Below are 27,434 nucleotides of genomic sequence, written 5' to 3' on the forward strand. Positions count from 1 at the left end.
GGAACTTTCCTCAAACGGCACTACAGTTATTAGCAGAACAAAAAACACTCTTCCTATGGTAACTACACATATAGCTACAAAGTAACAACCGCTACTATGTATTTTCTGTATATAAATACATACATACACACATACCTACAAAGTCAGCATAACACAGCTGCTTTGCAATAGAATTTGAGTGTGGCAAGGTGCAGTTCTGTGTTGCCTCCAGGTACACCCAACAGTTGTGGTGGTAAGGCCAACAGGGGCCAGTACAAATAGAGCTGCTGCATATGCCCCATCAAACCTTCCCTCTTGAAACGTCAGTGTTACACTGGCAGTTTTTAACCCTTCACAGGGCGTTTTGTATCAGTATGCTATGTATATGCAAAGCAACTGGAGATCTAGAATCTCTGATGCCAAATAGAGTCCATGATGCTTTTTCAGGCTTGATTTGGCAGCAGGCGAACTTGCCGAGGCCCACAATTGGGTACTGTAAAAAAAAGAAAAAGGAAATTGGGCATGCACTCTCACTGGGCACACCACTGGTCCGAAAGGGAAAACACTGCACACAACATGAGATGAATTATAGGACACAAGAGAAACAGAGGGCACTATTTCCAATGCTGGTCGCGTGTTTGAGGGAACTGGGTGAGCTAGAATTGATAATCTCCAAAGATGTTAGGTATACTGCGGGCGCCACAGATACTTGGAAGGTTTGGGACCTAAGGTGAAACTGTTAACATTGCCCTGGGTGTACTACATCTGAGAGATATAACATGGAGGCATTGGGGTGGGCACCTTTATAGGTAACCGCACATTGGGTGAAGGAGAGGGGCAGAAGTTCAAGATGAAACTTTACACATTGTGATTGGGAATCAGGAAAACATCACTTTTAACTCATGGGTATGTGTTACAAAATATCCATATTTTGGTGTCTCACATATTGTAGCTGAACGAAAGAAGAAGTGGCAGCTAGTTATTACACTGGATGATTTTTAACTGTGAGATATCAGTAGAGAGCGAAAAGTTGCACTGTGTAGCACATTGAAGGATTTGTTTAGGGAAAGCAATTTGACAGTGTGCAAAGAAAGGCCACAGAGAAGGCCCCTTCTAGATCTTGAACTATTTAGCAATGAGACTGTTGTGTAGCCATTTTAAGTATAGCTCCATGCACGTCAGTTTAATACACTAGGCCGCTGTGCACCTTGACCTAGATATATTTTATTCAGCTTTGCATTGTTATTTTTACAATAACCAGTTTTACGGTCTTATTTTAATTTCTTCTACCAAACTGTTTTGCTTAGTTCAGCACTGTGTTCTCAAACAATGCATTCTTGATCACCCTGTGCTTCAGTCAAGGCTACAGTCTGGTACATTGCTGGTAAACGTGGTAGAAGTTTAGTCTCCAACATTCGTAGAAAATACATATCCTGACGTAGGGACATTTTCTTAGAACATCTGCTGTGTTAGTTATAAAAACACTTTCTAGTCCTAGTGCACGTCAAGAGGGAGATTCCAGCCAGAGAACCACAACTGTATGCTGAATGCTCTGCTGCAGATGCTGACGCAGATCACATGCCTTTGCTCAGGTATGAGGGTTGATGTCCTCCCTGGAGAACCTGAAAGGCAGGATTAGAGCTAAACATGCTGTGCTCGAAATATGATTTAGATAGGGAATAGTCCATCGATTTTAGTGACACTACTGTATGATAGCATTATTTTTATGCTTCACTCTCATCATCACTATTCTAATATTGTTGTGTTGTGTAGTTCTGGTTATCGCAGCTCATGCTTTGCTATCCAAAATGCAGAAGTTTTATTAAACCAATCTTTAAAACTTATACTGCTTTCATTGTCATTTATATATGAGATCGCACTGTGTATGAGAGAACCGGTTGTGACCTGAGTGACCACGACTTCCCTGAGAAGTACCAATATGTCATACACTCGGCTGTCCAATCGTCTCTACCTCTTGGGAGAGATGAGGCACTGCTAGTTAGCCGGAGCAAAGCCCGGATTTGGAGTGACAAGTGTCATCCACCGTGGGTCAGACTCAGTCTCCCACACTGTGGACGATCTTGCTGCTCAAAATCCAGTAATCTCATTAGAATAATGAAAGCCCACGCGACAAGACATTCGGGACTGACTATGCCGAACTTGCTACGTTTATTAGCTCATCTCTGCAAACTTTTTTTGTTGTACTCAAACTCCCAAAGAGGAAGTTTGAGTAGCATAAAAAAGCAATGACCCAATATGCAGGAAGATTTCGCCTTGTCCGTCGGTCATTGAATGATTTCTCGATCTAGGACTGGGATTTTTTAGCTAATTAAATGTGGAATCAGTAGTAGGATGTTCTAGGGAGAGTGCTTGTATAACCCAGGGATATGGCGCCCTACAAATGTATATGACATGACAAGATGCCATGCCTCATTTGATGGTCATAGTCAGAGAAATCCAGTCAGGGTCACCCTGCCAAAATTAAGGCGCGGCGATAGTCATTGTGGCCCTGTTGTAGTGGCGGACAGACTGCTGGGTCATGGCTTTCTGAGAGTGAAGGCTGGAAACCATGTGGCAGAGGAAATGTGAGGCTGATGGAGGGTCAATTTGCTATTTTTAGGTGAATGTCTTTAATCCACCATCCTATAAATTAATTTTTTCACCTACAAATGTTCGTCAGTTCGGACCAGGATCTCGGTTCAAATTTATTAAAGAAGAAAATCGAAAATCAACAACATTATCAGAATTCTTACCCAGGGTAGCAGCAACAAAACTTACAAGGAACACATTAAAAGTGCCTAAACATAAAACAGAGGGCAAAATCTTAGCCATTCTAAGAACTGTTCATAGTAGAAGCATCGTAAAATATTACTATAAAAAGTGAGGGACAGGACCAAACAGGATGGGGAAGAAGGATGTTCCCCATGACTAGCTACTCTTACCGTTACCCTTAAAACAGCCCTAAAAAGCAGTAAAGGAAAGTTCATCAATTATTCCCCAATAATTATATAATACGTCCCTTGTTTTAAACACAGTACAGATAAAATGTAATCTTTCGTCTTTTCTGCAACCGGTGGCATATAATTTGAGCTGGTTCTTCGGAATCCAGATTTAGTTGAATTGTCAGAGGATATTCCATTATTTTCATCAATGTTTCCTTAACTTAGGATAGTATCAAATTGAACAAACATGGCAACTTCTAAAAAAAAATATATAAACAGTGAAAATAATTTCCCATCAACATTTTACTTTCAGCCCAAGCTTGCTGCATTTGTCTAACATAAATCCCAAGCGCAAAGCAAACCCACAAAAGGAAACAGATGTTTGCTCGCAGTGAAACGTATCAGCAAAAGTGCAATTATCCATGTAACCAGCAAAAATGCAATTATCCATTTAACCGGCAAAAGTGCAATTATCTATGTAACAGGATCTATGTCATGTAAAGCGTGCGACTACTGCCCAGCGAGATCGGGCTGCCTACAAAATAAAGAGAGTCCAGAAACCATATAGAAAACATGGAGCCTCGTATATATTTTCAGTAGTTGGCCAGTGTGCTCGAGGAGGGCTAAACACCAGAAAAGGTATGACGTATGCATGCTTTTCACTAATCAAAATAAGCAAATTTAAAAAGGCAAGCCCACGAACCAACCAAACTGATGGGCGTGGTTACAAGCCGTAGAGAAATAACAACAGGGACAGAGCTCTTTGCGGCACAACCCTAAAAACTGTGCAAATGCATTTTTATGGATCAATTCTGTTCATTTGTACCCACAGCAAAACAATCAGATACAGGCAGGGCCGCCTTTAGCACTGGTGGCGCCCTGTGCGACAGTCTTTTTTGGTGCTCCCACCCCATGACCACCTCCTTGGGTTCACTTACTACCACACAGAAATGTGCCCCTCATCTCTCCATAGCACCCCTCTCATATACATTTGTTTGTTTTTAAGTGCTTGTAAAGGCTGGCTTTACTAATCCACTCAGCTATCCACATAAAACATAGTTCTGTTCTTTCAAGCAGGCATATTAACCCTCTACACTACTTTATGGCAAGTCAAAGCTGCTGCTATACAAAACTCCAATCTCTCTTCCTAGCAGGAACATTAATCACAAGAAGTATCTTGACATTTTAATTGTTTCCTGAAGGCTGGACGCACAAGGAACTTTTCAGCAGGTGCTTTTAAATCTCATGTTTCGTAAGTCATTGCTAAACACAACCCCCCCCTGAGGTCAGTGCCCCCCAATCCAGGTCAGCACCCGGTGCGGCCGTACCGCTCGCACCGCCCTAAAGCTAGTCCTGGCTACACGGCTCATCACCTACAACCCAGGGGCTAGCAGCATCAAAATGATCAGCTGGAATCAGACAATATACACAGCTGTCTCCCTACATCCCTGGGTCTGGAAGCAGCATTAAGGCATTTTCCAAAGCAAAGCAACACAAACAGCCCCCTGGAACACCCAACCTCCTACGTCTCTTTTTAAGACAAAGTTATGGTGACCTTTGACTACTGTAAATTGGTTTGAAGTCGCCTGAGAGTGAGTGCACTGGCATAGAAAAGTTACAGTGCAGGTGGGTCTACAGGTGGCTCGGTTGGGGGGAGCCAATGCAGTACGTTGAGATAGGTCAGGTATGTCAACTCATTAAATTCAGAGGCCAGAATAGTGATAAATGGTGCCCACAGGTCGGGCTATTAATCACTACTGGGGCAATTGAGAGGAAGAGTTTCTCTATCCACAATATATACCATAGTTTATGAAGGTATGCAGTATAATCAGGACCCTCATGAGCAGCACACGGCGAGAATGACTTGGAGAGCAGCCCCCAAGGTCAGCGTCAGGGGATAGGTTAGAGATGTGAGGAGCCCCAGGATAGTGTAGGCTGGGAATCTTGGTATTGTGTTATTGGAGCCCTTGTCTATGTTATCCAGAATATGCCCCCAATAGCACATTAATTTCGGGCAATGCCAGAGCAGGTGCCTGTTCTTACACCCCCCCTCTAACAGTCTCTGGTGAGATTTGGGTTCCACGAGTGGACCTGAGCTGGCATGAGGTACCATAAGGAGACTATTTTATATGCTGTCTATGTGCTAGCCATGTTGTGAGCAGTGTTACATGCCCGGCAGTAGATGTCCTCCCAATCTTTAATAGAGAGTGCTCTGCCTGACTCTGCTTTCCACCTCCTCTGCCCCACTGTTTTCGCTGGTGGCACTTCCCCACCTAGTAGGGCATAGATCTCAGTTATAAGACCCTTGTCTGTCTTTTTAAGGAAGACCCTTTTTTCAAAAGGTGTGAGGGGCTACTCTGTGTGTGGTCTAATGATGCTTCTCGGAGGCAAGCAGGCTCCATTCATCCATAAAGCATAATTGGGAGGCCTGGTAGCAGGGACCTATCATGGGTAATGCAAGCCCTCCCTCACATGTTGAAGGGTAGAGAAGGTGTCTGTGGAGACATGGTTTCTCCCCATCCCAGATGAACCTGTTGATACCTCACTGCAAAGAGCGAAGGATGTGTTTGGGTGGAGTCAGTGGAAGGGCCTGAAAGATATAGAGGATCCTGGGTAGAACAGTATTTGTAAGCGGCGCCAAGTGCCCAAATCAGGCAAGACATGAGATGTGAGGGCTGTATAATTCCGTATTGCCATCCCAACCACTGAGAGGGCCAGCTTCATGCTGTGGTAGGGTATATACTCCCAGGCCACTTGAAAGGGAATAAGGAGTGGAGGTGGTTTTCCTGGGGCAGCATCAGCGATATGTTCAGGACCTGGGTTTTCTGCAGGTTTACTTTGAACCCTGATACCTCCAAAAAAGTGGAGCTCCATCACTAGGGCTGGCAGGAATGCTTCTAGAGCAATGAGGGCAAGGATGATGTCATCCATGTATAGGCTAATGAAGTTGTGGTCGCTGCCCAAGAGGATTCCAGTGATAGACGGGTGGTCCCTAATTCTTCGGGTAATGCCTCCATATACAGGGCAAAGAGGAGAGGGGAGAGAGGACCCCGCTGATGTGTACCTTTCTGGATGAGGAAAGGTTTGGACAGCATGCCGTCAACTCTTATTGATGCCCTAGGGGCACTGTAGACACTACGGATCCAGCTTCGGAATCTGATACCGAGGAAAAATTGTTTCAAGGAATCAAAGAGATAGGGCCAATGAACCCTATCAAACGCCTTCTCGGCGTTGATGGAGAGAAGGGTAGCATCCTTTTGGGAGCGGCTGATCCTGTCCATTAAATGGAGAATATGTTTGGTATTATTCCCTACAGTGGTGGTTGGGTTTGAAGCCGGCCTGGTCAGGATCAACCAGTCCTGGCATAAGGGGCTCGAGGTGGTGCACCAGGATGCTAGTAAAGAGTATGACGTCAATATTTAGGAGAGATATAGGTCTGTAAGACCAGCATAGGGCTTTGAAATAATTGAGACAGATACTTCCAGCATTGAGTCAGTAATGGACCCAATGTCAGCGAAAGAATTAAAAAGGAGGGTAAGTATTGGAGGCAGATCACGGCAAAAACATTTAGAAAACTGTGGTGTAATGCCATTGGACGGGGGGACATCATCTGCTTAAGGCGGGCAATGGCCGAGATCACCTCCTCAATCTGGATGTATTTCTCCAGACTGTTGGAGCTGCGGGCGGCAGGGGAGAGACCGCAGACCCCTCAAAATACCTGGGAAGGCTGGCAGCTGGTGTCTGTGGCTCTGGATATTGTACTGTAAAAGTCATGGAAAGCAGCTGCAATGGGAGCATCTCTGTGCTGGTGCGTATAATTTCAATAATATCCCTCTGGGTTCTGGTCCAAAGTGGATGTTCTAACATAAGCCGCATCGATTACTTCCCAGGTAAAATGTGTGCTTTAGCCATGCCTTTGCATATTCCACCCTATTGAGGTCTAGATGCTTGAGGATCAGGCACATTTTTTCTAACTCCTGGCGTACTATTGGGGCTCGTTTGTTTATGTATGATCTCTAACTCCACCACTTTCTGTTCCAGACTCACACTTTTTTCCTTGCAGTATCTGTTATCAGCCGCAGAGATAGCAATGAGTTCCCCCCTGACTACCAGCTTCAGTGTTTCCCCTATAGAGGCTAGTGGTGTCTCCTTGGTTTTGTTATTTCAGAGGTAGTTGGCTATCACCTCCCATAACACCTCAATAGTGGCTCGAGATTAAAGAAGGCTATTCCTGAGCCTTCAAAGAGAGGGCCTCTTCCAACCTGCATCCATCCATAGGACCAAGAAGAGGGATGCACGGTCCAACAAGGACCGGGGATCAATACAGACCTCCTGGACAAGGGCTTGTACCACGGGGTTGCCAAGAAATGATCGATGCAGGCATAGGTTTTATGTGCTGCCTAGTAGTATGTGTAATCTTTAGTGTTGGGGTGGAAAAGGCACCAGATGTCCCCTAGGCCACAATCACCCAGCCATTGAAGACCCTGCAGCAAGAAGGCACCGGTCTGAACGTTGACTAGAACAATTTAAGGGCCTGATTTAGAGCTTGGCAGATAGGTTTCTGCATCACAACAGTGACAGATATCCCATCCGTATAAATCTAAATCCTATAGGCTACAATGGGATTTAGATTTTGGTGGAGGGATATCCGTCACCGTTGTGAAGAAGTAACCCTTCCGCCAAGTTCTAAATCAGGAGCTAAGTCTGTATTCATGACTTGGTTCAGGTCCCTTCCCACCAGTACAGCAACATCTGGGGTTTGTAGTACTAAGGAGCTAGCACTCTCAATAAACGTCTCCTGGTGCTCATTGGTTGTGTAGATGGATGCGAGGGTAAAGCAAAAATTGCCCAGCTATAGCCGCAAAGCAATAAGGGGCCCTTTGATCTCAGCCACCTTAGTCAGGACTTTGCCGATGAAACCTCTTGAGAGTAAGATCACAATCCCCGCCTTTCTTCGCAGGGCCTGCAAACCAATACTGGTGCGGGAAGTAGCAGGTTTTCATCCTATGTTCATATCTGGAGTGGAGATGGGTCTCCTGTAGGAGATCAATGTCACTATCAGAGTGTTCAAAGAGTGAGAAAAGAGCAGGATGTTTAGTCTGGTTACTGAGACCTCGGACATTGAGGCTTAAAACTTTAAGCTCCAGGAAATCTGAAGAAAAGGAGAAGGGGTAAGAATGTGTCACACAGGTTTAATGCCATGATGCTGAGAATGCAGGGTAGGATTGATGGAGAGCGAACTATCACCTGAGCCTGCAGGGTGGTATCAGTAGGTCGTGTAGTGTGAAGGAGCGACTATAAGCATAAACAATCCCTAATTAACATTGTGAAAAGAACAGAAACATTAACAAGTTAATTGATAGTGGTTGGCCTCAAGGTGGACATAGGCCTGACAGAGGGGCTGGTCATGAGAGACAGTAAGAGTAGTAATTCTGCAGGCCTCCCACCACCACAGAACAAGTATGAAAGACCCTGGTGTAAATCAAGGAAATGAGGCATAGAGTGTGCAGAAGCACTGGTCATGAAAGAGGCTTGCCAGTCTTGGAGGCTAAGCTGCCCAGTACCGCCTGACATTCTTCTGCATGTTCTTTATGGCCGGGGCCTGGGTGCTTGCTTCATTTACCAGCTTTCTGACATTGAGGCCGACTCATGGGGGAGCTCCGGGGTGATCCAGGGATGGATCGAGGAGAGGATTCCCCTGGCAAGTTGAGGACATGGTGTGCTTCTCTGAGGGTCCTGGTTTGAAAAGGTTGGCCCTCCCAAGGGTAGATCAGTCTGGCGGGGTGCCCCAACCACAGGACACCTCCTTGGCACACAGAAATTCGGTGACCGGTTTGAAGTCATTGTGGCGCTGGAGGGCGAGGAGCGAAATGTCCTGAAAGAGACCAATTTGGTGTCCTTGGAAGTGGACAGGTTGCTGGTTTATAGCTGTCCTTGGGTTGGCTCCCTTAGTTAGAAAATTGTGGATGCAGGCCAACATGTCCTGTGGTTTGGAATTAGGGCCAGCAGTCAGCCAACACGATGTACCCTGGCCACCTATAGTTCAGATTCTTCAGCCCAGCCTAGAAACGCACGTAAATGGACCTGCACGTATCCCTGGATATCAGAGCCCACCGGGACCCCCAGTGGTGGACATTATTCTGCAGGGATCTATTCTCAAGGTCTTCTGCCTGTGCCTGGAGGGCATCGTATTGTTCATGAAGACGGATGACCTCCTGCCGCAGCATTTCAATTTCTTCACCTCGGGCGATCTCTGAGTCTTCCAGGGAGGAGACTTAGTCCCCCACCGAGGACAGGTCCTGTTTTACTTTGCGCAGTTCCTGAGAAAGGTTTCTTGTGTGGTCCCGGATGTCTGTTTAGACTGAGTCGAACAAGGAGTCCAGAAAGGCCCAAGTCACTGGAGCCTGGTTGCCATCAGAAGCCTCCTCAGTATCTGTCTGCAGGGGCATTGTGATGCTGGTGCTGGGTCTCGGGAGGCAGCTGGTGTGGAGCAGGTGAACATGTCCAGCACTGTCTGATCGCATATATCCTTTGCGGCCTCCTTGGCTCATAGGGTGGTGAAGGACGAGGACTCACTGGCCCTCGAGCTGCTCTAGTTTGCCGTTCTGCTCATTCAGGAGTCACCTTGGTGAGAAGTCTGCTCTCCGATGATCTGCAGGGGGCCCATGGACAGATGCAAGGTTTGTCCCATGTCCAGCAGGCAGGACCGGCATGGGCACTGTGTGGTGGCATGTTTGGGGGGATTGGGTGCCCTAGAGCTCTTTAGTTAGCTGTCCTCACCGACCTGATCCACTACAGACAGCAGCTCTTAGACCATGAGTCTCAGTACTCACTGCCCCGGGTGATGGCAGTCTGGGGCCATTTTCAGTGGGGCACATTTTCAGTGGGGCACTGCTGCCAGCACTGTCCTCACTGTTCTCCATTCACACTGGCCAGCTAGGAAACCAGGTCAGTTGCAGCCTCAAGCTTTCAGGCTCTCTGTCCAGTCTCCACTCCTGGCCATGTGCCCACGGACTTCCAAGTGAATCAGTGATGCCACAGAGACCTTGCTGGGCCCCCAATGTTTCTGTGGGTCAGGAGGGACCCCTCCTAGGTCTCCACTTGGGCCGGTGTCACTGCCGGCAAGGTAGGGGATGCCTTCCTCCCAGCTACCACACTGAGGCCCCAAAGAGCCCCTTTTCCACACTGCTGAAGTGTAACGTTGCAGGCGCTAAGAGTGAGAGTGCAGTGGGGAGTCAGGGCCTAGGGCTGCCATGTTGTTTCTCCTACGCTCGCTCCGTATGGACCACAGGAGCTCACTGGCAAGTCCTGATTCAGGGGCCTCTGGACGAGCCTGGGGAGACCAAGGCTGTCGGCTCACCCTCCCGGTGCTGTCTGTGGGAGGAGGTGCACCGTGTGACATCTGGCTGCCTCGCCACTCTGACTGTTACTGTCAGACACCTGCAATCTTAAGGAAGTTGCAGTTGGCTTCTGGGCCACCACATTGCTGCGCAAGAGCCCTTGAATCGGTGACGGGGCCCCGTGGGGTCCCCGGTGTTGTGCTAGGCAGTGATTGGTATTACACCTCAAAGCTTTACAACCAAATACTATGAATTACTAGCATCTGCCATCATTCATCAGGTATCATCAGTACATGCCATTGTTGTCATCATTTGCAAAGTGTATGCTCAGAATTGCCATCATTTGTCAGATATCTCCACCATATGTCAGTCATCACAACCGCATGCCAAGGGGCGTGGCCAAGATGGCGGACGGAGCGGACGTCTAATCCGTCTCCGCGCCAGGCCCGATTACTATCCTGTAAAGATCGTGACAGCCGGATTAGTCAGCCGCACGGCACGTCTCCTGGGGCTTAGCATGCTGCCTCGCAGCTCTTGAGTTGTGCACCAGTTGCCGAGGGAAACCTAGACCGGAGAGCGGAGTCGGGCCCGTGCGTCGGTGCTGAGTCGGGCCTTGCAGGCTTGCGTGCCGGCCCCCTGAAGTGCCTGGAGGAGGCCGCCGACTGTGGAAAGAGGGACCGCAGGGGCCTTTGAAGGCGGTGGAACTCACCGGGGCGATCCGGGTGGAATGGCCTGCCTCGGTGTCGTGCGAGCACGTGGCCCACAGCGCATCGGAGCCGCCTTACCTGGGTGCTGGCTCGCCCCGCGGCTGCGGCCTGAGGGAGGAGAGTGCGGGCCGTGTGGGCGACATGCGGCCCAGTGCGGCGACCGTGGAGTGGCTCGCTCTTTGCGGGGAGCGTATTGGGGTCTTTGCTGCACTCCCCTCCCCCACACAGATGGCTTGGATTGCTGGGGCTGAGTGTGCCGTGGAGGGGAGCGACCCTGCCACCTAGAGGTCCCTGGGATTGCGACAAGGGCACGGGCCTCGATTCGCCACATGGAGCACAGATTGCTGCCCTATAGCAGTCTGTGGCTTGGATCATCATCGCCATTCATGGAGATGGGGCGCTGGCTCGCGCCGCAGCCTGAGGTGAGGAGAGTGCGGGCCGTGTGGGCGACCTGTGGCCCAGTGCGGAGACCGTGGAGTGGCGCGATCTTTGCGGGGAGCGTACTGGGGTCTTTGCTGCACTCCCCTTCCCCCCCCCAGATGGCTTGGATTGCTGGGGCTGAGCGTGCCGTGGAAGGGAGCGACCTAGCCACCTAGAGGTGCCTGGGATTGCGACTCACGATAGAGTTTGAGCAGTGTTACAGCATCGTCCGATGACACAGAGATCGCTCACTTGTGCTGACCGGCATAATACAGGAAAACATTTCGTAAATAATATACAGTTGCCGTTTTTTTAAACGAGTGCCGCAAGCAAATAGCACTCGGGAACTGAGTAACCTAGTTTGGATACTTGCTTCACAGATGAGTGGTGCCAGCGTTCTCCGACAGTCCTGATGAGGCCTTGAGTTGTTAGGCCGAAACGCGTCGACATATTTCTAATGGGTCCAAGGAGTCTGGGCAAAAAATTAATTGATTCCCAAAAATTTGTATAGCACTACTTACTACCTTTCTAAAAAATCTTTTAGGTAGCATACAGCTGAGTGCAAGACCCTTGGCCACCATGTGATTGTTGATCACTACGTTTACTGTTTTTTTTTTTTGTGACTATCCTATAATATGTTGGAGTAGGGCACATGGTTTTAGACATTGTATGTATTGTCTGTTTCATAAGCCTGGTATTCATGTAAATGTGTATATATAAGTGTATATAGGTTCTCCTTAGTGTATAGATAAGCATTTTTCCTCTGACTCTGATGCTGTTGCGTATTATTAAATGAAATAAATAAGGGAAATAGCTTTACCCTTCTGAACCAAGAGTTACTATTGGTTCTGTGCAATAATTATTGAATTTGTCCCTTTCCTGCTAATTTTGTGTGAGTATTGTTGGGATTGCGACATGGGCACGGGCCTATAGCGGTCTGGGGCTTGGATCATCATCGCCATTCACGGAGATGGGGCGCAATAAATCAGATGGACCGCGTCTGGTGGGGTGGGACCCACGCGTGAAGGGTGAGCAGTTGGGCCCTGGGACCCCTCCGGATTCTTCGGTGACAGCTATCCTGGGGGCGCATACACAGAAATTTGAGGACATCCTTAATGCAGTACTGAGTACAAAGTCCACTTTGGAACCTAAAATAGATGTCCTGCATATTGATGTGGGCCACTTGCACAAGGAGCATAAGAAACTGAAAGAACAAGTCACCTCCGCTGAAGGCACAATATCGGAGCTGTCCCCCTCTCTGGAAACCGCCACCAAACACATCAAGGACTTGCAGAAGGAGGTTCTGCATTTGCGCCAATGACTTGAGGACCAGGAGGGCAGATCCCGACACAACAATACCCGTGTGGTAGGTCTGCCGGAGCAGGAGGGGGGGCCCTAGTATGGATCTATACATGAAGCAATGGCTGTCCCAATCAGTCCTACAAGGAAAACATTCATCTTTTTTCTCAGTGGAGAGGGCGCATAGGGTACCTGGCGGTCCCCCTCCGCCTGGGTCTCCTGCCCTCCCGGTGGTGGTTAGACTCTTCAACAATAGGGACACAGACCATACACTGCAGAGAGCTCGCGCCGATGGACCCTGGAGAATCAACAATGCACAGGTACACATTTATCCTGACTATACTCTTGAAGTACAACTCAAACGTTCCTAATTTCTCACGGTGAAGCGCTTGCTAAGAGATCACAACATTAGATACGCGCTGCAGTTCCCAGCGACTCTCCGTATCATAACAGACACTAACACTGTATTCTGTGCCACACTAGAGGAGGCCTGGCTCCAATGGCACCTTCATTACCCACTCAGCCGCGGAGGCGCAGGTCAGGGGGAATCCGCCTGGGGGAGCCAGGTGTACTCATGCGGCCCCTACTGTGGAGCAGGCTACTATGGAACGGGAGCGGGCGAGCGCAGAGGTGGAACTGAGAGTGGGCTCCCCTGCATCGTCGTCATCGTTGGAAAGTGTGGAGCGGCAGGATAAGACCCCTCTGGGTCTGGACGAGGAACAGCTCAGGGCGGCCTTGGGCGAGGGCCCAAAGGTGACGCCGCAGACTGCAGAAGATGTGTAGTAGTACGTGCGGCGCCTGGGTGGCGTGGTACGAACCCGCATAGGTTAATTGAAATGCTTGTCAATGCCAGCTTCACTAATGGCTGGATTAAGCTACTTTGTTGGTCTTACTCATTAATAGCACTACAGGTTACTGTGATTTGCATGTACTGACTGTGCTTCCTTTCCCTCCCCCCCTATTTTATACCTCGGTGTAATCATAAGTGAACAGTAATGTTTTTATTGCGTAGCAGCATTTCAGTGCTATTGGCTGACCTTCAGATTTTGGCTCACCCGGGGAAGAGTTATTTAATGTTATACTTATATTTTTTTTTCATGGGTTTGTTGGTTGGATTTCTGGCTGGAATTTCATGAGTGTGCGGCGTGGACTCTGGGCTGGGTGGGAGGGACTGTATCGGGGCGGCGTGCGATGGGGTGGTATTTGTTCTCCAGTGTAGCTTGTTTACATGGTCGTACCTCCTGGTTCCGTCCCATAAAATTACCTCCTACTTAAATGGCACAATATTCTTTTATAACATGGAATGTTAGGGGACTGGCGGGCTTTGGCAAGCGTCACAGGGTTTAGCAATTCCTGCGTCGTCACAAGATACAGGTAGCTTTGCTTCAGGAGACACATCTCACGGCACCGGACCTGGGACAGGTGCGCAAGCGATGGCGTGGGACATTGATTGGGACCACATATTCCAGATATGCTAGGGGTGTTCTGATATGGATGGCCCCTGGGGTACCATTGTTGATACAAAGAACTCAGATAGACCCAGACGGGCATGATGTCATCTTAGAGGGGACACTGGATGGGACACAGATTTCACTAGTTTCATTATACGCCCCCAACGCTAACCAGGCCTTATTTTTACAGACTTTGTCCATGTCCCTTCTCCTTATCCCGGTGGCACCATGTTACTGGGGATGCGATTTTAATGGCACACCTTGCATTGAATTAGATAGGTCTCGCCCTCCCCTGCGGGGAGCCCAGTCAGTTGCACTTGCACATCAGTTGCGCCTGTGTGCCTCCCATAATCAATTGCACGACGTGTGGCGTAATCTGCACCCTGCTGACCGGGTATACTCATTTTACTCAAGCCTTCATGCTCTACACACTAGGATTGATTTAGTTTATTGCAATTCGGAAGCATTGCTAAAGGTCTCCAGTGCGGAATACCTTGGGTGGGCCTTATCCGACCATTCACCTCTGCAGGTAGGGATACAATGGAGCTGCAGTCCTCCGAGTATACCAACTTGGAGACTGCCGGTTATGGCATTACAAGACACCGCTTACAGGGAGAGCTTGAGAGGGCACATTGAAACTTACTACGAATTTAACGAGAACACTGCGTCAGACATAGGGATCGAGTGGGATGCCTTTAAGGTGGTACTGAGAGGTCATGCAATTAAAACAAATTATGGGATGGCGCTGCTCTTGCGTAGGGAGCTCCAAGACTTAGAATCGGAGCTGAAACATTATGAGCAGCTTCTACCTACAGCTCTGGGGGTTGTAGCGTCCCTGGCGAGAGTGCGGATCGCCCATAGACAGGCATTGGATAGATTGGCCCAGCTAAATTACAGAGACTACCAGGCTCACAAACATACAGAGGGTGACAAAGCAGGCAAACTGTTGGCATGGCTGCTTCGCTCGGAGCGTGCCCAGACACCAATTACACCACTACGGGGCGGGAATGGTCAATTACTGAACACACAGGTGGACTTCAATGCAGCATTTTATGAATATTATTCGGCTCTGTACACAGATTCGGAGATGGGAGGGGGGGTGCAGTGGCTGAGGAGTTTCTGTGCCCCCTCCATATGCTGAGAGTGTCCCCTGCAGATAGAGAGGCACTTGAGGCCCCCTTACACCTTTCGGAAATTGAGGAGGTCATCAAGGGCTTTGCCCGGGGGAAGACGCCCGGCACGGATGGTTGGCCGATTGAATTTTATGCCACATATCAGGCAACGTTGGCTCCTAAACTGTTGAAAATGTATAATGCAGCGTATGACGGGAGGATCCTCCCGGCCTCTTTGCGGGAGGCGACGCTGGTGGTACTCCCCAAGCTGGGCAGGGACCCCTTACTACTGGGATCCTATCGTCCAGTATCATTGCTTAACTCTGATTACAAGATCTTAAGTCGTATACTAGCAGAAAGACTTATGCCCATAATCTGTGGCCTGGTGCACTCTGACCAGAATGGATTAATTCCTGGCAGAAACACCATCCTCAACCTCCATCGATTGTTCTCCATTATGGACTGGGCGAGTGCGAGGGGAGGGGATAATGTAGTGGCCTCGTTGGACATCGAAAAAGCATTCAACACTCTGGGGTGGGTCTATTTACTGAAGGTCCTGCAAACAATGGGCTTTGGACCTAGCATCATGAAATGGATAACTCTACTATATCAGGCACCATTAGCCCAGGTGAAAACAGGTGCTAGGATCTCAGAGCCTTTTGTGGAACTCGTCATGGTTGCCCCCTATCCCTTCTTCTATTCGCGCTAGCAATGGAACCCCTGGCGCGGGCCATGCGAATGAGGGCTCCCGAGTGGGGTCTGTGCGTGGAAGGGGTTTGGCATGTCGTCTCGCTCTACGTGGATGATGCACTGGTGTACCTTCGCGAACCCACCACGTCGGTGCCTCAGCTGATGGCGTTACTGCAAAGATTTGGCAGGGCATCCGGTCTTAAAGTGAACTGGTCTAAGTCCTGCTTGTTCCCTCTTACGTCCCTGACCATGGCCCAATGAGTACAATTACCCAACACTTCTCTGTCGTGGGAATGTGACACCATTAAATACCTCGGGTTAGGATACTCTGTTATGTAAAGGACTTACTAGATGCCAATATAGGCAAGTTACTGGCGGGAGTGAGATCGTCGTTACAATTTTGGAACTCCCTCCCGCTCTCACCGATGGGTAGACTAGCCATAGCTAAGATGCTGGTCCTCCCGCAACTGTTGTACCACTTCTCAGCTCTCCCTGTTTACCTCCTGCGGAAGTGGTTCGCAGAGATGCGATCGCTTTTTACTGCACTGATATGGGGCACAAGTAGAAGCCGGGTGGCTTTGTCCAAGCTCTATATACCTACATCGGAGGGTGGATTGGGGGCCCCGAATTTCGAGCACTGTTATATGGCAGTCCAACTCCAGTGGCCTATGCGCTGGTTGGCAGGGCACAACTTGCACAAATTATCCTCCACATGTCAAACAGTGAGCTCAGGTGGTCTCTTAGGTTGGTTAATGTCACTGCACCCTACTGGGTCTGTTAGTGGTAGTAATTTATTAATGAAAACTGCTAGGAGATGCTGGTTTGCTTTCACACGTAAATCAGGACAGGTATTTCCTTATGCACCACAGCTATCGCTGCGGGTTGTGCCGGAGGCGCTATTTCCCTGCACGATCCATCATTGAGAGCCTGGGAGGTAGCAGGTATAGTGGAATGGGGAGACCTATCTATGTGTAGATCACATGCTGGTCCCGCTTGACAAACTACTGAATGATTTCGGTCTGTCACCAGGGACTTTCATGGCATATGCGGCGGTGACGAGACAAGCAGCAGTCCATTGGGATACTTTGCATAGGGAACCGGATACATCGATATTGCTTCAAACGCTGCTGACTCGTGGGGGTGAGAGGAAAGCCATTACAAACATTTATAAAGCTCTACACATGGAGGCTAGTTGTCCCTTAACATCGCTCCGAGCGTATTGGGAGGATACGCTCTGCGTGAAACTTACAGATACACAATGGGAACAGGCCCTCATGGTTCAGAAAACTATCTCTGTGAATGCCCGTTACAAGTATGTACAATTTAATTATTTACATTATACATATCTCGCTCCCATGAGATTGGCACGGATTTACTCTTCAGCATCAGATAGATGCCCGAGATGCCACAATGGGAATGCGAATTTCTTACACATGGTGTGGACCTGCTCCCGTGTAGTTGAATACTGGGAAGCGATAACTGGGACGCTAAACAAAATAACAAAGAGAAACGCACGGCGCAACATGGCACACTATATGCTAGGAGTAACACATAGAACCCCTAAGAACAAATCAATGAATAAAATATTGGACTTAGCACTCATACTAGCAAAAAGATACCTAGCGATGTGCTGGAAGTCTGCACTGCCCCCCCCGGTCTCGAGATGGCTTGTTGATCTTCGCAACGGAATACTGGCAGAACAACGCTTATTATTATAATCCTATAATCAGGCGGGCCAGCTTCAGGACCCCCCAGATTGGACAGCACTTCTTGAAGGTGTTGAGAGTCAGCTCAGTCCACAGCCTGCTGTAGAATCTGATGGTTGAGGTGGAGATTTCTCTCCCTGCATCTGTGTCCCCCCCAGATGCCTCCCCCCACCCCCTTTGCCTCCTATGTTGGGACCTGCTGGGTTTTCTGCCCACCAGACTGGCTCGAGCCCTGAATGCTCCTTATTTTGCTTTCGCGTCTCCAATGCACACCAAGCTAATTGCAGTTTAGTTATGTTTTAGGCTATTTTATTCATTGGTTATCATACAAAATAAGTATATTATCCGGTGTCTTCTAAAATATATACCAGTGCAGGAATCCAATCGGTACACACTAGTCAATTTGATATGTACAACCTTATTACAGTGGATATCATGTGTAATGCAATATGTGACAACTCCGATGTATAAGCCTTGATGTGTTGCAGCTGAACAATTGACTTAATGTATAATTTTACACATGGACGTGTCTTCTTAAGTTCAAAATAAAGAAATATGGAGAAAACTAAATCACAACCGCATGCCAAGGTTCCCTTGACATGCCAGGTAGAGTAATGCTATTATATTCCCAAACACTTTCACCACATCTCACAGGCACACAAGCACAGAAACATAAATATAGATACGCAAGTGGGCACAGTCACAAACACACACACATGGGCATGTCTAGCAAATGCGCATACAAACACACTCAGGTTCATTAATTGAACTGACCTCATCCCTTGCCCCTTTAAATGAACTGGTCTTGTTCATCTCTTCTGTATTGCTCATGCAATGCTGCCATGACTTAGTGAGTGGCTTAGGGAATCTGGTATGAGGCGGCACCATCAAAGGTGCCCCTGAGCCCAGACAGACAGCACCAGCTCTTGCAATACCTGGAACAGTTATTTGGAGCAGGTTTGTTATATTGTAAAGCTGGTGGTTGGAGCAACCAGTGAGAATGGTTCAGCATGTGCTGTCCACGCCGGTCTCTCTCAAATCCAAGCCACTCCTCTTCATGAAGGTGCCCCAGTAGGCAATGTTCAGCTTCTTAGGGTGATCCAGCCTGCCAAACATTCTTCTGCACAGTGAGCAGACCAGGCTTTTCATCAAAAGCTGAGCATAACCCAAAAGCCACTTTATTCTTCACCCCCATCACTGTTTGGGCTAACAAATCACAGTGCCATTAACACTTGCCACCTCCAACAATGGGGATCCATCAACGTGTCCAAGCTGCAAACAGACCTAATGTCAAAGTGTGTTCTCTGGAGTAATAGAAGCACCTCAGACACATATGCTTGATGAAGGTGTGTGTTGGAGGACAGAGTCTATCCTTCAGTGCTGGGATTTTGCCAGGAATCAGTTGAAGTGCCTGGGAAGGGGGCATTATAATTATGAATCCCAGAAAAAACAATGCTTTTTGGATTTCAAATGTACCTCTTCCGTACCTGTGCAGAAGAAAGCAATCCATTGATAACACTCAATGGGCCTCATTTCAAGGGCTTTGTAGCCGTACCCAATAAGAACTCCCCATCTCTTAACAATGCTAGGGGGATCAGTAACACCAGAGAAGATGAAAACTAACATTAGGTGTGGGACCCTGAGAGGTCCCTGAGATATGTCAATTTACTGCAAGAAGCAGTCATTTTGAATTCAACTCTCACAGTTATTCCTCATTTCCTCTGGATTTTCTTCTGGAGATTTTTACAACAGTTCCACAGTACAGTAAGTCTGCAGATTTCTTCATTCTATTGGAGCCTGTAGCTAAAGTTACTGGCCTTACTGGAATAAAAAGGATTCAAGTATTGAGGCCCAATGTGTTTAGATTCCCAGACCTTGATTAGTTTACTCTGCAGATACTATGGGCCTCATTATGAGTGTGGTGGACTATAGAGCGCCACACATGCAGTGGCGGTCTGGACTGCGCAAATGCAGTGGTCCGACCGCCACATTACAACCCTGGCAGTTGGACCGCCAGCTCTGCCAGGATCTTGGATCCCGGCGGTCTGGAGGTTGCAGCGCTGCAAGCAGCATTGCCCTGGGGATTACGACCTCGTACTCCGCCAGTGGTTTCATGGCAGTAACACAGGCATGAAAAGGCTGGAGGATAACAGGTGCAGGGGGCTACAGGGGGGCCTCTTCACTGCCCATAGTCCCCCTGCCCAGCAGCCTTGCAATGTTCACTGTCTGCTGTGCGATCAGTGAGCATTGCCGCCGGCTCGATTAGGAGCCGGAGACAATGCTGTAGTCTGTTTCCCGCTAGGCCAGCGGGCTGGAACTTAGGTTTGCGCCCACTGACCTAGCAGGAAACCCATAATAGTGCTGGTGGGGAGGTTGCCGCGTAGGTGGCAGCCACCCTTTCGGGAGTTTGGCAGACAGAGTTTTCCATCCTCCAAACTCGTAAAGAGGCCCTATGTCTAAGTAGTATGCAACCAATCAGGCTTCAGCATATTTCATATTTCAGTCAGTAGTTATATGTGAGATGCATGTTGAATATTTAAGTAGTTCATTTAATCAAAAATATGCGGTTCAGGAGAAAATAGAGATAGTATGAAGTATGTCCCATCCAAAAACCTTGGGTGTTCTACGACGTTTAAAGCAACTGAAGAGTAATCAGATCAGGCAAGCTAAGGACAAGCTACATACATTAACATTCTCTATGACTTAAAAGCTGCTATTAGATATTCTTTAGAAAAGAAACGTTATGTTTTGAGGACTCACAAACTTAAAATCTGGATGAACCCCAAAACGCCAATCTCTCCTTCTTCACCTCTCCCATCAATGCCGTTGTCTGCCAAGTGCAATTTTGTGATCCATGCCCCAACTTCTACGGGTTCTTTAGTTTTTTTCTTTATTTCTACAACAAAATAATATATTTATACATGTAAAAAATGTGTTTATTGCACGAATTATTAACTGGACTGAGCTGTTTTAGATGTGCATGCCATTCTTCTTGAATTCTGTCGTTAGAAGTGATTCTAGATGATCATGTTTTATATCAACATAGGAACTGAGATACATATGCATTCCATTGGAAATGTAGGCAGACATAACTTGTTAATGCAGAGGACAATATGATCAACATTATAGACCAGACAAGTGACTACCTGTCATTAATTTTCAGCATTTTTGAATAAAAGTAGCACCAAAAGGGAGCGCAATGCCACCATATTCTTGTCATAGGCAGCTGGACTTGGAACCAAAGTAAGGTGCTGACGGGAGACACAGCCCTCTCTCAAGAGAAAACAACAAAGCCAAGCAGGAGGTTGTGTTTGAAAGCTGTATTTATATCTTCTCATACAAGTGTTTATCTAAAGCCTTCTAGATTACTGAGTGATTCCTGTCAATTAGAAATCTGTCTCCAGCAGGAGAATGGTGTAAGAAATTGAAGTCTGAGTATACAAACACATTAAGCACTAGAGCCTTCCTAAAGATTATTGAGGGTTTCCCGTCAATTTGAGACTGTCTCTGGCAGGAAATCAGGGAGCAATTTTTCCACTTCATTATGGTCAAGCAATGGGCGGAACAGCTGCTGCCAGGCTAATACAAATTAGTCTCCAGGAGCTTCAGACAGAGAAAAGATAACTTTCTGAAAGTTACTTTTCCTAAATGTTTTCAAAAAATCTGACTTCACCACTGAACTGGATTTTTAATATTGCAATTGGTGTTTGAATTGTTTTCTAGCTGGTCATAAACCTCAGATTTCACAGTTAATATTTTTATTGGCACTGTAGTTTTCCTCATAGTACACGAGTCCTTTACAGTGTAAAAAGTGGTTTGGGGCTTGTCACTGTAGGGACATGGCAACATTAAAGTTCTACATGCCACATTTTTAATACCATATACTGTAGCTTGTAGGGGTATGTGGCCTGCATGGGAATGATTTATTAATATTTTAAAGTACGGTTTTTCCCCTGTCAAAAGGGTCATATTTATTGGCTGGGCAGCAGGCTTAGACTGCAGCAGTCAGGTTACACTGGTAGACCTGAAGCCATGTTTTCTTTGTCAAATTAGTGGATGGCAGAATAAGTGCTGTATCATTTAACTTTTATTGTCATGAGTGTGATTTCTATGCCATATACTATGGCCTTGCAAGGGTGTTAAATATGACAATCAGGGATTTTGGCAATTTTAACTTGTTTTAGGGGTCAGAGCATATACACTTGGTGGTAGCGCTGTAGTGCGCAGAGTGTAACAACCACCAATAAAATTCAGCAAAACAATGAGAGTGACCAGGCAAAAAGGGGCATTTTCTGACACTGCCCTACAAAGAGGCAATCTATCACAAGCAAGCATTCTGCAAAACAACTAAAGTAAATAAACAATTACGTTATCAGTGTACTGTAAACTATAGTGATAGGTTGTTTTAAAGCCCTTTCTTTCCTTTCCATGCTAACCATAATCACTCCACACACTTTAGGCGTGTTTTACCATCAGAGAACTTAATGGTTTTTCAGGTTTTATAATAAAAATAGTTTGTTCACCTGCAATCTGAAAGCGTAACCAAATGCTAAAAAGATTATGTGAATAAATCACTTTGTGACTGATTGCTAGTTCTAGCTCTACCATTTTAACTAACACAATACACACATCCCTGTTTACTGGTTCATCGGTATAGTGGGCTGAACAGTGTGTGCCATGAGTCTTGGGACCAATTCCTAAATGGGGAAGATGGTGTGTCCTTTATCTGGTGATCAGTGAGGGATGGGAACAGACCAGAAGGATAAAGTGCGATGCATGTAACAGGCAATTCCACCCTTCCAGGGAAGTGACATATTGGCCTCTGTCTCCCAGAAGTGCCCACAGATGGTCAGTGGTGGAGAGTCAAGAGATAGGCAGGTCTGCACACATGAGCACCTCAAACAGGGTGAAGACACAAAAGAATCATCAGCTTCATGACTTCCTCTAGTCAAAGAAAACTGTAGGAAAGTGCCTCTTTGTGTATGGTCATCCCCCAATTTGTGCCCCCAATGCTGATGGTTATGACTCTGTTAGTGCTCTAGCACCTCATAACCAGGCCACAGTGCTCATGCTCTCTCCTAAAACTGTCTTGCCAACTTGGTAATTCTCTCATTGGCAAAGGCTTAACCCCCCTTATAAGTCCCTAGTAATAAGTCCCCAGGGCATGTTGTAAAGTGGTCCCCAGGGCTGCAGCACAAGTTTGTGCCACCCTAGGTGACTCAAACAAAATAATGATAGGAGGCCTGCCATTGCAGACTGCAGGAGCTGTGCAAAGTGCTCAAGTTTGATGGTGCCCACCCCATGAGTGGAACAGTCCAATGCATTGCCTTACATATAAGTCAGACATCCCTAAGGAAGGCCTCTGCAGCCCAGGAGGCAGGGTGCAATATATTTAAGGTGCAGGCATGTAAGCACAAGCGTATATGTCTCCGTAGTGTCTTCTCCATTAAAATAAACTATAAGTGATAACCAGTCCATATGCTAACATGGGACTTGAACCCAGGTAGATCCGGGTTGCTAGCTCCATTATGGTACCGCCTAGATATGTTGAGTTTGGTGTCAGACAACGTGCCTTCTCTCCCCTTGACACAGATGTGGTTGTTTTAAGGGATGGGTGGCATGTACCTGGGTGGCACCTTAGAGGTTACCTATCTGTTTGCCCCAACCTCTTTGTGCTCTGGCCAGTCAGGCCATGCTTTCCTGTGCCTTCGGCCACCAAGACAGGGTTCTGACCTCCTGCCAGGTAACATGGACACTCCCTGGAGTCAGAGATAAATGCTGAGGCAGGAAGGAGGTCACACCTCACGCCCCCAATTGGACTAGTGAATAAGCACATCAGGACAATGAGATTCAAAGGTTGCTATCTGTGCTGTCCCCAGAGGAGGAATGTGCCCCTAGGCACATTTCCTTGTGGTCAGGTGGGAAATTAGTTATGTGGGGTAGTGCACACCGCCAGCAAGATCACTTCCCCTCTAGGGTGAGCAGCCCACGTTTCTGCACTAAATTTTGATTGCTGCCATCTTAGGAGTGGCAGAATAAAGAATTCTGGGAAGCAAAAGTTGACCCACCCCACCGAATGTGGTCGCCTCAGGGGTGGATTACCTGCAGGCGCTAGCTGCCCATTGGCCACTAGCCTCGCACTACTAAATCCAGGATATAAGGGACACCTCTGACACCAGAACCTCAGATCTGATAAAGCAGCATCAGAGAAGGACCAAAAGGAGACCTGCATCACAGACAACTGCAATTTGCCCACTGCAACAAAGCAAAATAGGGATACCCTATCCCTGAGTCAAAATAATGTGAAATGCATCAACGACCCTTGTCCTTGGTTCAAACTCGGCACTCCAGACCAGATGGACCCCTGTGGACACCAGAAGCACCATCACTCTTTTTTGGACTAGCGTCACTAATTCCCTGCAAACTGCAGGTGAAAACACTCACAGGATCTGAAGATTCAACGGGCCCTCCATGAGATTGCCTAAATCCAGGTCATCCATTGTCATCTGGGAGTGTAATCTCACCTGCCTGAAGTTTCAGGCCACCACATCACTCCCCTGGATCCTGTGAAGTTCCCAAAGCTTTTTATCGCCTTTACCGCTGACAAGGCTTGTTGGTTGTCAGCCAGGCAACAGACCCCCACATTCGACGATGCAACTGCATGGCACACCGTGCCGCCTGCATCCAACATCATCAACTTAGCACCAGCTGAGATTTCTGAGTTTTTGCATGATCTTCTTCACTGCATCGTCATGTAAGCAGTAAAATTAGCACTAGGACGAGTCCCGCTCAGCACCACGGACAGCAGGGACAACTCTGCACCCGGATTTCATAGGCCAGGTAAAACTGAACTGACTGGTGTGGCCTGGTCCTAGGACCCCCACAACCATAACCCTGTAAGGATTTCACATAGCTCGAGTTTTTTGTATTGGTGTCGGACTTCTTTTGAATTGTGACAATTACTTATCATCCATATTGGTACTCTGAAATGGTTAGCAAATGTTCCTTTAAGTAAAGCCTGACTGCTCTTTGTAACACACCTAGGACTGAGCTAAGAGTTTACCAGTGTGAATCCAAGGATTATTTTTGAGATACTGTGAGAGTATTACATGGTGGGGACTAACCCTCACACCACATAATACTCCACTGTCCTACATCATAACCAGATCTTCTGGGATTCTTGCTTTCTGAAGACCTAACCACTAGTACATTAAGGCCCTCATTACAACCCTGGCGGTAAATCCCGCTTACCGCCGTGCTGACGGCCGTCAAGATACCGTGGACGAGGCGGAAATCCGCTACAGGTATTACGACCCACATCTCGTAATCCGCCACAATACAGACACCCACACAAGTCCGCCACACCAAAGGTCAGTGATAAACTGGCGATAGCAAAACCTACACCGTCACGCCAACAGAACTACGCCCACACTATCTCGACCCACGACTCATTGCGGCAGTCATTCAACCGCAGTAATCCATTGGCAGTACACACCGCTGCGCTCAAAATACACACACACTTACTAAACACAACTACATTGGACAATTCAAAATACACATACCTGACACACATACACACACCCACACACCCAATCCAATATAAAACACACACCCACATTACCCACAACCCCTTACAACGACCTGTTTGGAAGAAGCCCAGAGAGAGAGAATAGCAAACACAACACCAGCATCCACAGGCACACAACACCATCACTCATACAACTTCCACGCACCTCAAACAACACACCCCAACACATCCCCCACACATCCCAACAGACAGAAACTCACACATCACCCACACCACCTCAAAGACACCCCAGGTTTTCTGAGGAGGAGCTCAGGGTCATGGTGGAGGAAATTAACCGGGTAGAGCCACATCTATTCGGATCACAGGTGCAGCAGACATCCATTGCAAGGAAGATGGAGCTATGGCGGAGATTCGTGGACAGGGTCAACGCCGTGGGACAGCATCCAAGAACACGGGATGACATCAGGAAGAGGTGGAACGACCTACGGGGCAAGGTGTGTTCAGCGGTATCCAGACACCAGGTAGCAGTACAAAGGACTGGCGGGGGACCCCCACCTCCTCCTCCACAACTAACAACATGGGAGGAGCAAGTCTTGGCAATACTGCATCATGAGGGCCTGGCAGGAGTAGCAGGAGGACTGGACTCTGGTAAGTTACTACTATATCCCCCCACCCTACCTGCATGCCATCACAAACTCCTACCCTCACACCCATCACCGCAACACCCCACAGATACCACATTATCACAACCCACACATCCCAATACCAAGGCCTGAATGTCACACCAATTCATGGACACCCATCACCAAACCATGTCCAGTACAGATACTCACCCAGGCCCAAAAATTAACAATCACACAAGGCCAAAGACAATAAGCCAACCACAGGAGTAGAGAGTAACTCACACATTGGACAAGAGGGCACACACAGATACAATAACTATGCATTTGCCCCCCCAACAGGACCCCTACCCAACGTCACCGGACAGGAGGTGCCAGCCATATCCAGTCCCCCCACAGAAGAGGCCCAAGGTGACGACAGTAGCTCTGCACGCCTGGATCAAGATGACCAGCCCGGCCCATAAGGGACCTCAGGACAGTCGGTTCCCCTGCCACTGTCACAAACAACCACAGAACCTCCTCCCTCAGGAAACACCCCCACAGCACCCACCCAGCAGGTCCATGCCACTGTCCCCAAGACACATGCCAATCAGCAGTGTGTCCACCACTACAGGGACCCCAGGCAAACCCACTACCCCAAGACAATCAGGGACCTGGGGTCAGTGGCAGTGGGCACACGGTTCAGGGGGCAGAGGCACAGGATAACAGGGAAGCTGGGAGGACTGCTGTGCGACAGGGGGAGGACAGGCCCAGGGAACCCACTCTCCACAAGGCACTCTCAAACATCATGGGATCATACCATCATTCCCAGGAGACCATGGGCACGGTACTGGCCAAGTTTCAGGAGACCCAGCGGCTGCAGGAGGAACATTACCTGGGGATTAGGGAGGACCTGAAGTCCATTAACAACACCCTGGTCACCATTGCAGGGGTGCTGGCAGACATGGCCAACACCAAGAGGGACACAGTGGCACACCCACGGGCCCCTGACACTAGCCTGAACGATGAACAGCCCTCCACCTCTGCCGGCGCTTGTGGACAGGAGGTCCCGCCACAGGACCAACAGGCCACCAGCACCCCACGGCCTGCAGAAGGAGAACCACCCCGCAAATGGCCCCTGAGATCCAGGCACAAGACAGAGAACATTGCCAAGACCCCCGCCAGGGAATTAGACTCTCCTGATAGTCACCCTTCTGTCCCACTCTGTTACCCTCTCTACCTTCAACTGCCATTACTCCACTTCCTATGCCCCCTTGCACAATGCACCTGTGATGCCAATAGACTGGACTCCACCATGGACATTCCTCTACCATCACCCCAGCCCATTGCACAGCCCCTCCACTTATTAGCACAGAAATAAAAACCCTTGAATCACAAATCAATCTGGAGTCAGTCTGTACTTTCACATATGTGCTATTGCAAACTTTCAGAAAAATAGCAATGCCAATGTTCATTTTCACATACCAATGTTAGACAGGTGTTGGGCAGCAGTAAACATAGCAGAAGGCAGAAAGTGGTACACAGATCTGTAAAATGGAAAGCCAAACTGAACTGTCAGTATCCATACACAGAGGCAAAAAAGCAGAATCATGCAATTTCCTACAGTAGTCTGATATGAGAGGAGCAGTGCCAGTCTCTTA

The 27,434-nt window shown here is 48.0% G+C and overlaps 1 protein-coding gene across 1 annotated transcript in view; it reads right to left on the minus strand.

Annotated features, from left to right (window-relative positions):
- The window catches only part of LOC138265844 (uncharacterized), a 157,355-nt gene that overhangs the window by 39,475 nt on the left and 90,446 nt on the right, over nucleotides 1–27,434 (minus strand). The window contains exon 8 of the mRNA XM_069213938.1: nucleotides 20,407–20,542. Within this exon, the coding sequence (XP_069070039.1) occupies nucleotides 20,407–20,542 (136 nt within the window). The remainder of the gene's footprint in view (nucleotides 1–20,406; nucleotides 20,543–27,434) is intronic.

The sequence above is a fragment of the Pleurodeles waltl genome, chromosome 11 (assembly GCF_031143425.1).
Source record: "Pleurodeles waltl isolate 20211129_DDA chromosome 11, aPleWal1.hap1.20221129, whole genome shotgun sequence".
NCBI lineage: Eukaryota > Metazoa > Chordata > Amphibia > Caudata > Salamandridae > Pleurodeles > Pleurodeles waltl.